This window comes from Argopecten irradians, chromosome 12 (assembly GCF_041381155.1).
Source record: "Argopecten irradians isolate NY chromosome 12, Ai_NY, whole genome shotgun sequence".
NCBI lineage: Eukaryota > Metazoa > Mollusca > Bivalvia > Pectinida > Pectinidae > Argopecten > Argopecten irradians.
The window spans coordinates 37,796,714-37,810,165 of NC_091145.1; the positions used below are offsets into that span (position 1 = coordinate 37,796,714).

Consider the following 13,452-nt stretch of genomic DNA (forward strand, 5'->3'; position numbering starts at 1 on the left):
TGGCTGGTCTAAGGCAATACACTCATGTCCCATGAAGCTGTATTGCATGGCTACTGATGCAATAAAGCCTTGTGACGTCACAGCGTCAACAAAATTCTTATTTCTCGATGCAATTTTAGTTTTTTTTCCAGAAAGTAGGCTGCATTTACTTTAAAATATAAAAACAACGGGATTTGCGTTGAAAATATCACGCATATTTCCATATATGAGTATTGACATGCATTCGCGTGTTTTTTCCAATTTATTTCAAAATGGCGGAAAGTTATAAAAGTAAAGTTGCAATATAACGTCGAGGTATGAGAGAAAAATACTCTTTCATACGTTGATATGAAGGATAGGGATATTCTACCCTCGGCAAGCCTCGGGTTTTACAACATTTTGTGTTTGTTACCCTCGGATAGAAAATCCCTATCCTTCATATCTACATATGAAAGAGTCTGATATTATCCTGTTACCATCAAATATCACAAATACAAATTCGATATGGTCATGAATTTATAATATAATGTCAAATGATAATATCATATGGTCAACAGTCCATGATATAGTGTCAAATTGTTCTATCATATGGTCAACAATTTATGTTATAGTGACAAATTGTTATATCATATGGTCAACAAGTGATGTTATAGTGTCAAACTGTTATATCATATGGTCACCAATTTTTGTTATAGTGTCAAATTGTTATATCATATGGTCAACAATTTATGTTATAGTGTCAAATTGTTACATCATATGGTCAACAAGTGATATTATAGTGTCAAACTGTTATATCATCTGGTCACCAACTTTTGTTATAGTGACAAATTGTTATATCATATGGTCAACAAGTGATGTTATAGTGTCAAACTGTTATATCATATGGTCACCAATTTATGTTATAGTGACAAATTGTTATATCATATGGTCAACAAGTGATGTTATAGTGTCAATAAAGTGGTGTCAGGACAAAAATGAAGTGACGTCAGAATTTAGAGGTCGGCGAACCAAAATGTCCGTCTCTGCTGAATATTGCAGCAAATTATGGTTTTACAAATATTTTCAATGTCAGTTGGTATAACTATGTGATGAAAAATGTCTGAGAAGTTCTTGCTTTTACGAGCAACACCAATTTAAGATTCTGCACATATATAAATCGCGCGTTTGTTGTCTTTCTCCATGGATGACACTTGCAATAAAACACATACACAAACTCTGCCTATGGCTCGCTCCAGCAACTTTCTTATCTTCTTTGGTATACTGTCGACATAATTAAGTAATCATATTGACAATAAATGATTGCATTTCTATCTTAATTGATACATCGAGAAGCTAGCTGTGTTCACCATGCTTTCCTTATTTTTTTTAATTGTTTTTACGAAAGTCACCTATATCTTTTGAAATAGAAACCATTAACAAAGTACCGATATTATAGTTTATTTTCTGGTTAACAACTTTGATTAACTTAACGTCAACGTACAGGTCATTGTGACGAGTGGATGATAAACATGTTCCATACGTAAACCATTATCTATCAATTATGAGATCTAAAAGGAAAGTCTTTGGGAGATAACATACACTAACGTCATGTGGATGTAGAATATTGAATTATGGAGATATTGATTTTTTTCTATTTAGATTATTGTACAATATGCAGATTAACAGCTTCATAATAATATGACAAATGTCTCATCTCGTAAGAGCAATTAAAATGCTGTTTGTTCAGGCTAAGATCAAGGACAGTGACTCATTGACATTGATCTCTGGCACAATGACCTTGATCTCTGTACAACGTTATTTCATTATGTAATAAAAATAATGTTTATCAGACAAAATGTAACATGATCTTAACCTTTAAATCTATAACCTTGGCCCTTTCAGTCAACTCCCTGTGTAATTATGAACTATGCTTTATAAAGATTTAACAAAACGTTTATGTAGCTGTAAAACCCTTTTCGCTGAGCATCCATTTTAAATGCGATTAGTCCAAGGCGTTATACAGTAGATCTAGCTGGTATGGGGAAAATACCAACCAAAGGGATCAATGTCCTATTTCCTTCTTCGTAAATCATGGTTTGAAATATCCTTTTAATGGTTTCGTAAAATTGTCCCCTATAGATACAAAAACATATTTGAAATACAGAATATATGATACGATTATAGATGTTGGTGTTATGTGTTAGGACCTTTCTTCGCTTTGGATTTAACTTAGGGTGTATCTCTGAACGCCATTAATACAGTATGTGTACCAGTAAAGGTCACATGCTAATACTTTTCTGCAAGTGTTGACTAACAAATTGGTAATGCTTTATTAATTTCCATTTTATTAAGTGTTCAGAATTGAAATTTATGAAAACATATTGCAAAATTTGTGTTAAGCGTCACGAATAAAATAAAATGAGTGATTACGTAATCTAAAATTAATCAAAAGAACTGAATTCTAATTTCATTTAAAGAGTTTAACAAATTTAATATTGCAATAGTGTTATTACACATATTTATCACATACTCCGCCTGATATCCAATGACCTCGTCCATGCACTTTTTCTATGTATATGTCACTAGAGTAATGTAACCTAGAGCGTTTTTCATTGGCTGGAATTCCATTGCAACGTCATGACGTGACGTCATTAAACAATGACGTCAGGATTCGAAGACGTCGTGACAAAATGGCGGCCTCAGGAGGATTTTTGCAACACATTTTGATATTGAGATTTTTTCTTTCTTCAAATTTATGTTGTTTTAGTTATGTGATAAAAGGTATCTAAGTGTATGTTCATTTTCTATATAAGATTTTACGAAAGTCGTTTCAAAGTTTTAATGTTTGGCTAGGAAAATAAAAAAATTCTTCGACTCGTTTCATAAAGTTCAATATGAAATGAACATTTCTTAAATATGCTATATTTTAATATAACCTTATGACATGAATGAACGGGCCAATCAGTGCGTCCAGTAAAACATTTACGTCATGCATTTTATTTGTCACCATTTCACCATTTATCCTGTAAAATTCCGTTAAAAATGTTCATTTGCCAAAGAAGTCCTTAATATCATGTTGCAAGGCTGGTAAAGATTTCAAAGTACAAGCAAACTATACGATTGTTGACAGGATTTTGTTCTCCATGAAGTGTATATACCAGACATAATTTACACGTATCGTTTGTCTTCATAGTTAAACATGAACCAATGACTATCGTAATTGGCTGACAATCATAGATGTAACAAGTGATTTTTTGGTCATATGCTGCTATAATACCCTATCATAACACGGACTCTGGCTTTCCTGGCCGACTTTTTATTGTAAACATAACACGAAGATTAATAGGTAAATTTTAACATGATCACATTATCAACCACTGTCTAGAAGTGTGGTTACTAAGGGTCGTCGGGTGCTATCTCAGACTTTGCTTAGTGCATGCGTGTCATATTCATTATGTCGATGAATAGTTGGCCAATCATGATTGCGTTTACAACATAATTATTATACAATGTAACAGATAGTTTTAATCAGCTGATGGGAATATAAAGTGATTTATTACTAGCGCCATGGTAATGTATGGATCTAGAATTGCAATACCATGGCTGCACATACCTCGATATTTGCATAGTTCAGTAAAGTATTCGATCTTAAGATTCCAATTTTGTGTTCAGAATTATGACCTTTGATGATAAATTCCCTATACATATGAACAATATCAAAAAATGTCATATCTAAGTGCGAGGAGTTGTCGCGTCAATAGATAGTTAATATGGGTACCGTGTATATTTAACATTTTGGCGATAAGATATTTTCAAGAATAAGAGTCATGGTATTCTTATAATGAACACCCGGGTATTGAGTTACCTTCAAATTTATTAAGTAATACGACAGAAGGATGGTACATCAGACAGTGCATATGATTGAATTTAAAGCTGGCAAGCGAACGAACAAAATTAAAAAAAAATGATACAGTTTAGATCAATAATATTGGTTTAAAAACATAATGTTAACGTTTTTAACGTTTTTTTTCCGTTTACAGTCGTTGTCAGCCTTTGCTCAGCCATATCCAATAGACCAGGGGTTTCTAGAGGAGATCTACTCATGTAATCCGCCCTGTCTCCCGGACGAGTGCTGTATCCACGAATATGTACCAGACAACCCGATCGGTAGGCGAAATCCGGACTTTCCTTCCCGATTGAAGAACAAAAGAACTGTGAGTACCCACTGTGAGCCATTAAAGGCCGAGGGAGCGGAGTGTGCGGTACAGAAAGATGTCGAGATCTGTCCGTGTGGTCGCAATCTCGTCTGTGTTCCTAACCAGGGAAGCCTTGGCTTGTATTTCGGTACGTGTAGACCTTAGTGGCACCTGTGCAGCTTTTATCTCCAAGTTATCATCTTTCAGATGAATATTTTATCAGTGCAATCAGCGACTGTCTAGACATTTTCTATTAACTACATCATTTTTCCACAATAATCTATCTAATAAACGGCTGTGTGTCGTTCTCTGGACATTCCGTTATATCATTACGACATGTGCTTAATGGTTCCCCAGGTAAAATAAACAAAACTTTAAATGTTAATCAATATTCTTTTCATTGACAGCCGAATAAAAGTCAGTTTCTGACTTTCTTTTCTTTCTAAATATGCAAATTTGCGATGTTACGGCAACGCCGTCGCCACAGTGTCCAATCTGGAACTACTTCTGTGTAGCTCGTTTTGCGGAGCGATATGCATTTGATGGTGTTCGTACGTGAAGTCCACATGCGCGTCCGACAACGGAAGTATTCAAACAGAGATGAGTAGTAGAACCAGTAGATACTGCCATGCCTGGGACCCACGAGTCAGGACGTGGAACACAGAGGGCAGTCAGGACACCGAGGATAAATAACGACGCGATCCGCTCAGGTAACTCGGACGAAAAGTCAGTTGTCAGGCGCCCTGTTTTGAAATCTAACGAAGAGTTCCCTATAAGGAGGTCGAGGTTCCCGGATTCGTTAGGGAGGGATACATACAGACAACGTTCCTCTTTGCACAGGTATATCCTGAACCCCATAGAACCGTCTCCTGTAAATAGAAAGCAAATGTTAAAAAAAGATATTCATGAAGTTAACTTTAAAACCTTGATCTTAGGCCACACCAAATTAATCAGTTGTTCGTCGGGAAACCCGCTCATTTCGTCTAAGTTGAGAAAAAAAGTATAAAAAAAATTGCAGCGCACCTTCAAAAAAATCGGCAAATCCAGATTTTTTTTCAGACGTGTCCATACGGTTAAATCTGCTAATCCTAGCCATATCTACAAACCAGGCCGTAAAGCACTAGCCATGGCTTGATAATGAAGTAAAAAAGAGGTGTGAATACTCTCTGACCAACATCAGCAGTCATATGCGTACATTCATGTGTGTAACGTACAAAGGTGAATTAGCCTACAGCTGAGTCTGAGGTCGATCGGCTGCTTATTAAACAATCATCTGACTTTTCAAGGAATTTTGTGCATTATAGATAGTGAGTATTACTTCAAAAACAAACACTGTTTACAACTGTAAATGATTTACTCACGTTTTTAATGTTTAATACGCCTATCTATCCATGGACGTCAAAAACTTTGCAATCGTAATGGCCGCCATTTCGGCAAATTGTAAAAATGGATCCGGATCATGTGTTTTTAAAGGGGATTGATTTTCCGGAATTTTGATGTAGACTATATGTTGATAAAATAATAAAATTAACTATAGTTAATAAATATAAATCAATCAAATTTTAATTTCATTTTTTTTTTACTTTTTTCTCTCTCTCAGATTAGTTACATTGTGATTAATACTGTAACAGGTCTGATATGTTCTAAAGTTAGTACTTCTGATGAAATGAAAATTAAGTACATAACTTCATTATACATAATTGTGAAAAATGTCAAACTGTTGAATGTTAATTCAATGTAAAGCCTATTATTTTTTTTCCAATAACAGATATATTGAATAAGGGTATAATAAAATTGAAATACAGGCATCTTCATCGATAAACTTAGATAATTTAAGACAAGTAATTTCCAACTGCGAATCAAAGTTTCGATCTAGAGCTAGTCTGTTTTTTCCCACTTTGATTAAAATTTGATATGAACAGGGGCTCAGTTGAATCATTCAACTTTTGTTTGTTTGTTTTTGGGTTTTTCTTTTCAATAACATTGCTGTTAAGATATTTTTTTCAATGAAAGGGTGCAAAATTCGCCTCTGAAAATGAATATTTTATTGAAAATTAAAAAAAAATGGCTAGCTCGCACCCATTTTTTTTCTACAGTTCCCGAAGAACAACTGTTTTATTTGGTGTGGCCTTAAAGATGCTCCACCGCCGACAGAGCATAAGTGATATTCATTATTTGAACAATAATTGGTGTTTAATCGTGTATATATATGCCTAATTAACACAAAAACTAACATGAAATAATTTGTTTTGCCTTTGGTGCATGCGTAATCATTACTTCATTCTATATAAGATATAGTGCCACGGAATTTTTTCGGGATGCAATTAATTATTTTTCATATTTTTAACTTGAAGTAAAATTAGAAGCTCAAACTTTTCAATGGTGGTAATGGTGTAAAGTAAGTAACTTTTTTAACTGAAGAAAAATACAAAATCGTCTGCTCCTGTTTTTGATAGTGTAAAAATACCATTTGTCAGCGGTGGAGCATCTTTAATAAGTATAAATGCTACATTAAAAGCTATCAATAGTAAAAGAGTCGCCTCTGGCAGCCTTTAACGACATGGGATCGTTACAACGCAAGTACATTTAAGCCCCTTAGGCATCTTGAAATTACTAGTATCACAAATTCATGATTCATTCTACAAAATTATATACATGTATAATCAAAACAATACATCATCAAAATGTTGCTTTTATCCACAACAAGACTTATAATACTATATCAATGCAGTATCCAATGTCAAAATCAAGGAAACTTTAGTATAATTTGTTCCAATAGAGCTCTTGAAATTCTCAAAATCGATTATCAAAACGATGATTGTCTACACCACAACTAAATGTAACATTTACAATCATGTATCTAGACAAAAGGTCAACGTCAATTCTACCAAAATCTTGACCTTGTACATTGGGGCCGTGTGCTTCTTGTAATATTCTGTGTGTCAATATCTTTTAAAATTATTGTCCATAACCCATCACGGGGTAACAATTTAATTGTATTTTATTGACATTTCAATTCTAAGAATATCAAATGAAACCTTTGATCATAACCAATCAATCATCATCTGCCGCCGAACCCGTGTGTTGTTATACCTGTATCAATTAACATTGGTCGACAAGCTTTTCGCGTTAATGGAAGAACAGAAACATGTAGATTCTATAGATAGGGGATGTTACTATTTTGATAGGGAAATCTAATATTTGCGAAATTGAAAATTCACATATATTTACTGCCTATGTTTAAATGTGACCTTATTAAATCCATTGTAAGTATATATGGAGGAAATCCATTAAAAAATGAGAGGCTTCTTGATAAGAAACAAAGCAAATACAAGGACCTAACAATAAGTAACCACCAAATCTCGTTTGAGAGAAATTAATGACAATAAGAAGCAAAAACAATATGTCTCACACTTTTAGGGAGAAAATAATTAATTCATTAAAATATTCTAAATGTGCATCTATTTCTGGTATCTGTGGCATTAACTGTTTCCTAATGGTTTAACGGCAGATACGAAGCTCGGGTTCAAACTGTAGGCATAACGGTGACGTTTGTTAGTGAACACACGAGATATTTATAACAAATTGTCATTTATATAAAAACTCATTCCGGATAATCCGGGCCCATCACCATTCCGACTTGAGTGCCGCTGTGACATTTGACACCTGTATCGGATATATTGGTAGCACAGTTTCCGGGAACTGACATAGATGGATGTGACAAAAACTACTGACTGTCACATTGGTTTTATTACAACAGAATTAACAACTGAGGTTATGGAAAACGGCACAACCTTTCGGTACCATTTCCGGTTCCTCTCTAAGTTTTCCGGTTGAGCGGTAGCTAAGATACAGACCCTGCTGCTTCAGATCTGATTAAGTTAATGTCATCAAGGGAGGGGTACAAAAAGGTAAAGGGAATTGTGATATGGATATATGTATCATTAATCAATTTCCTCTCATTGTTTATTAGATTGGTGAATAGTTTCCTTGACAACAGGAGTCTAGGTATTTCCTCTATTGTACCTTATATTGCCGGGAAATGGAATTGGAATGGCAGAATTAGCGACGGTGTTTCCGGTCCAGAAATCACAAAATGTGGGTCGATGTTGCTATTGACACACATATATAACAACTACCATTTTGATACCTAACTTATAGCTTATCTGGGTGTAATGGTGAAATAGAGAAATATATGTCGCCTACATGAAACCATATCAATAAGCTGATTCCTATATCATCACCCAGTGATACATATCGATCACATTTTCGGAGGTAGATTGTAATCATAACAATGTGGCTACAAAAATATTAATTACTTCATATGATTTACCGAGAAAACAAATTCGTAATCCATATTTGCCTATCAATCTGCAACACGTTCTTAGAGAAAGAAAAGGTTCAAAACTGCTTTTTATAACTTTTTAAACAAGTCATTTTATACAATGTAATACCATCGGGTCCTAGAAAATGAAATACAATTTTTGACAATATAGATTATGAAACTTGGTGTAAAATATGAAAAAAATCCATTCAATGTTACAAAAAATAAAACACTACAGTGGTTGCAGTATAGATTAATCCATTTCATTATGAAATCATCATACTTGTAAAGCTGTACATTTACAGAATGAGATGTTTACACAGTTCAGTAAGCATCAACGCCTTTATCATCACAATTAAAGACCATTATATAATTCAAAAATATATTTCAAATAGTAAAGAAGAAAAAGTAAAACTTGAATCTGAAAATGAATGGAGAAAACGAGGAAAAGTAATCAAGTTATAACTTTGTCACACATTGGCTTTATTTAGCCTTTTAAATCCATAATTTTTATTTTTTTAACAACCCCCCCACCTCATATTTGGTTGTTATTGTATGTGTGTGGATGTATAATGTAACCGTGTGGCAATCATTAATAACAAGAATTCCACGGAAGTGAATGTGTCGCCTGCAAAGCATCACAAAAAATTAGTTATTTACAGTTGAAAATATTATTTGTAATTAGGGGAAGTTATCAAGTCCCGTAACTCTTGTAAATATTGATGGATTTTGACCAGTATCAAACCACTCCGAGATCTTCTTAATATAAAGCAAATTTGTTTTAAATTGGACAATAAATGATTAATTTATCGATCGGAAGCCATAGATTTATCTGTTTTGACGATTTTAAAGTCCCGTAATTCTTGCAAATATTGACGGATTGTGACCAGTTTCAACGCATCTAAGATCTCTTTGATATAAAACATCTAGCAAATTTTGTTGAAATCGGACAATAAACATTTAAGTTATCGAGCGGAAACCATGAATTCATCTGTTTTCACGATTTTAAAGTCCCGTAACTCTTGCAAATATTGACGGCCATTATCGAACTCATCCGAGATCACATTGATATAAAGCAATATACCAAATTTAGTTGACAATAAATACTAAAGTTATCGCACGGAAACTATTTCCTGGACGCCGACGCCGAAATATAAAGTGATACCTAAGTGTCGCCCTTGCGTAGCAGGCGACACAAAAATTATATATATACAATGTATATATATAGGTGAGTGTAAATGATGCACAGCTTGTAAACAGTTAAGAAAGCATGTGGAGGGTGGAATGAATATATCTGAATGCATCAGATACTGTACGTGCATGTGTTAAATATAGGAGTTTTTTTTACAGTATGTGTCCATGTGTTTGTGAGTCTATTGAGTGTATTTGTATATTGTATTGAATGGATATCCTGAATAAATATAGAATTATAATAAATATAGGAATCTGAATTACTGAACATGTTATCAACATATGTTGTTACGTGTTAGGTATGCAAACCCTAAAAAGGGTGATTTTTATCTGTTAAAAGAAAATAAATACAGAGAACAAAATAAAGCATGATATGTTAGTGTTCTAGCAGTAACGGCAACCAATACAGCAGATAATTAATATAAGGCCGAAATGTTTTTTGAAGCAAACATTTGTACTAAAGGTGTTTCGTAAGTGACCAACAGACCTAATTCATAATACCCGGAAGCGTTAGCGTCCTTGCGACATACATATGTACTTGAAGATCATTTACAGTGCTAAACCGAACATTGACCTTGAAAGGACAAGAAGCTTACAACCATTTTATGATATGAGATGGCGAAAATATCGTCAAAAACGGTGTAATGAAAGTCTGGAGGAAAGTAATATCACTTTACAATATATATTAATTGAATACTTATAGCTGCCTAGAAATTCAAGCGCAATGATTTAAGCTTTAGGTTCAGGTGAAAAACAATGTAGTATTAGTGTGGGTTGTGGGGGATGTAGGCGACAGGCTGAAGGAACATCATTGGTGTCCTGTGTTGTCGTCCTAATATCGATATCACCGTGACCACATACAAAACAATCGAGGCTATAAAACTTCGATTGACTTCAAAACACAATTAATAAAACACAGACGAAATCAGATAAAAAGAGACTGATCGTACAACACGCCATGTTTTTCATTGATCTACTTATTTTAAAGACAGTGTTATAAAGAATCGAATTTACATATAAAATTAAAGCTATCTTTAAGAGAGCTACACGTTACGGACTATGGATATATATGAGATCACAAGCTTGAGTATATATTACTTGGAAGTATATTGCAGTACATCAGAGAAGTTCTAGTCTTTTGAACCGATGCATTGGATCCTCGAAAGCGTGCAGATGGCGTAAATCGATATGCAGTTGCGTTGACCCTTTCTTTCGTTTCTGACGATCGTTACGAAATTATTTATGACTGGCGCTATATACGGGCTCTAGGCAGATGAAAAACACTAAACCCTGACACAAAGAACTGTAAACTGTGGCGGTAAGACTTTAAATGTAAATCAATTAGTGGCGCTCTCCTTAGGCCATGTCCCCAGCCACCTTTGTATAAGATGCCGATCATCGTTCTCAACCTAGGTTAATAATTGACAATTTACCGAGCACCCTGGTGGGTCTACGTAAATTAGACAGATACGGAAAATGTCGGCACTAAACCGTCATTCTTCCGATATAACTCATCTGTCTGACACACCAAATGGTAGTTACACGTCACTATCACCATTTGATCATGATGAGGTCTGCAGGATATTTTGAAATAAAATTAACTCATTTAATTATTAACTCAAACATCGATTGAACATTTTAATGAAATAATATACAACTATATACAGTAGATGGTCGTACAGACGTACGTCAGTAAACGTTTATGATGAAGACAATGTAAAGACTTGTTATGTAATTTACTCGAACGTTTATGATATTATTATACAATTTATGATATTATCATTTCCTCATTAGCTTGTTCAAATGTAATGACTAATTATCTTTTATGGATGGTGAATAATTACAGAATTAAGTAAAGAAAAAATAACAGTCTTAGGATTGGATAAATATATACACGTAAGCAATAGATTCGAAATGTAAACTAATTGTTTGCAATGATAGGCGAGCTTTACAAAATACTAGTTAGAATGCATGTGCAACTCCATGAATAAACATATTGATATGACAAAGTATTTCAACCATAGGTAGAAAATAATTTGGCGTCTCATATTCAGAAAGGCTAAAAAGGCAGAAATTACCAACACGCCAGAAATCAGAGGCGGTATGATTAAAGCATTCAAATTACCGAGTGATTTGTGACAAGGTGGCAGCAAATGTAGAGCAACTGTATACCATGTCAAGCAACAAATGGGTATTCACAACAGATCTACTTACGCACAACATAGTTAATTAGGCATCGGAATGTTTTTGTTTTTGTTTTTGTTTTGTTTGTTTTTTTGCGATGCGAGTTATCAAGATATGGAACAATCCCAGCAAAATCGAAAATCCATTTCAGGTCAAATTTGAACACACACTGGAAGGATCAAGAAGTGTACTTTAATTCATAAATCAAATATATCCAATCGTATGGTCCCGTACTGGTATAAAGAGGCCAAAGGGCCTTACGCTGTAACGGTGATGTAACAAGCTTTGCTAACAGTTAGCAAACACAGTTTTGAGATGATGATTGTGGCGCCCATCTTGAATTTGAGAAATAGTAAAAAATGTGTTTTCAAGATGGCGGCTATGGCGGCCATCTGGGATTTCGGATGGACCCGAATAATAACAACACTCTGTCGCGATTATGTCAGGCAAGTTTCAGCTCAATTTAACTGGTGGAACACGAGAAGAAGTTCAAAATCTGAAAAGTGTACATGTACATGCCGTGCACGGCAGGCGACGAGTGACGAAGCACGATAACTATCGTATTGGTCAAAGGGTCAGATGACCTAATAAACTTAAATAAACTTACAGCTTTAGGAAAGCTAAAATGAAATTTCGCTGTGTTCAAAAGAAATATAAAGGGAGATAGTTATCTTGTTGAACTTTCATTTCTTGTTAGCATTACTAATTATTACCCAAACGATTGGCAATGATAATAAGCGTTCTCGTTTACGTAACATAATATACTATGTAGCAAACCGTTGACGATATGACAGAACTACTGAGAATCCTTGGTAACAAGATAGTCATAACTCAAAAAACACCTCCGATGATTCTTAACAAGAAATTACACAGTAGTTCTAACTCACAGAGGCCACTAAAAAGGCGACTTTACAGTAAAAACCCAAATTTTAAAATAAAAACAACTCTTGAAAATTACAATTATGGGACAAAAAATAAATATAATGTAAAATGGATACGATTGAGATAGATATCCAGTTCATCTTTTAGATAAGTTAAATTGCATCGTTGTATGTTTACGGGTCAATTACGTACATATTATGTCGTGGTGAGTTGCACATGGTGTTAAGCTAAGAACATTGAATGCTATGAGACCAGGCTATATAAATCCCCAGTCCGTATTGGCCTCAGGGAGGTGTAAATGTCGTGTAAATCTGGAGAGGAGACGGGAAAGGTTAAATGCGATGTGACAAAGTAATGGGAAAGACAAATATGGTCCCGAAATAAACACAAACTTGTTTTGGTGTCCGTTCTTTGGGAAGGTAATTTTGATGCTACAGGGAAAATGATGCGGTATGTTCAGTAATGCGTATTAGAGAGGGGTTGCTGGCTCAATAACGCCAGCTAAATCTTATAATGGAATACATGTACCGACTTCAACGTCATTTTCCACATGTTCCCAAAGGAAAATCAGTAATTGGCATGGAATTAAGCCTCTGAACAGTATATACATCGGCTACTGAGGCTTGATAACGTTGCTATATCAAAACCGTACCAATTTATTTCTCTCGCTCTTACGATGCCTGAAACACATACACAGCGTGCATAAAAATCACATTT

General features: G+C 34.5%; 1 protein-coding gene across 1 annotated transcript in view; it reads right to left on the reverse strand.

Moving 5' to 3' along the window:
* Positions 1 to 3,814: 3,814 nt before the first annotated feature.
* The window catches only part of LOC138304904 (uncharacterized), a 50,260-nt gene continuing 40,622 nt past the window's right edge, over positions 3,815 to 13,452 (reverse strand). The window contains exon 4 of the mRNA XM_069245294.1: positions 3,815 to 5,023. Coding sequence (XP_069101395.1) covers positions 4,656 to 5,023 — 368 coding nt within the window. The 3' untranslated portion in view covers positions 3,815 to 4,655. The remainder of the gene's footprint in view (positions 5,024 to 13,452) is intronic.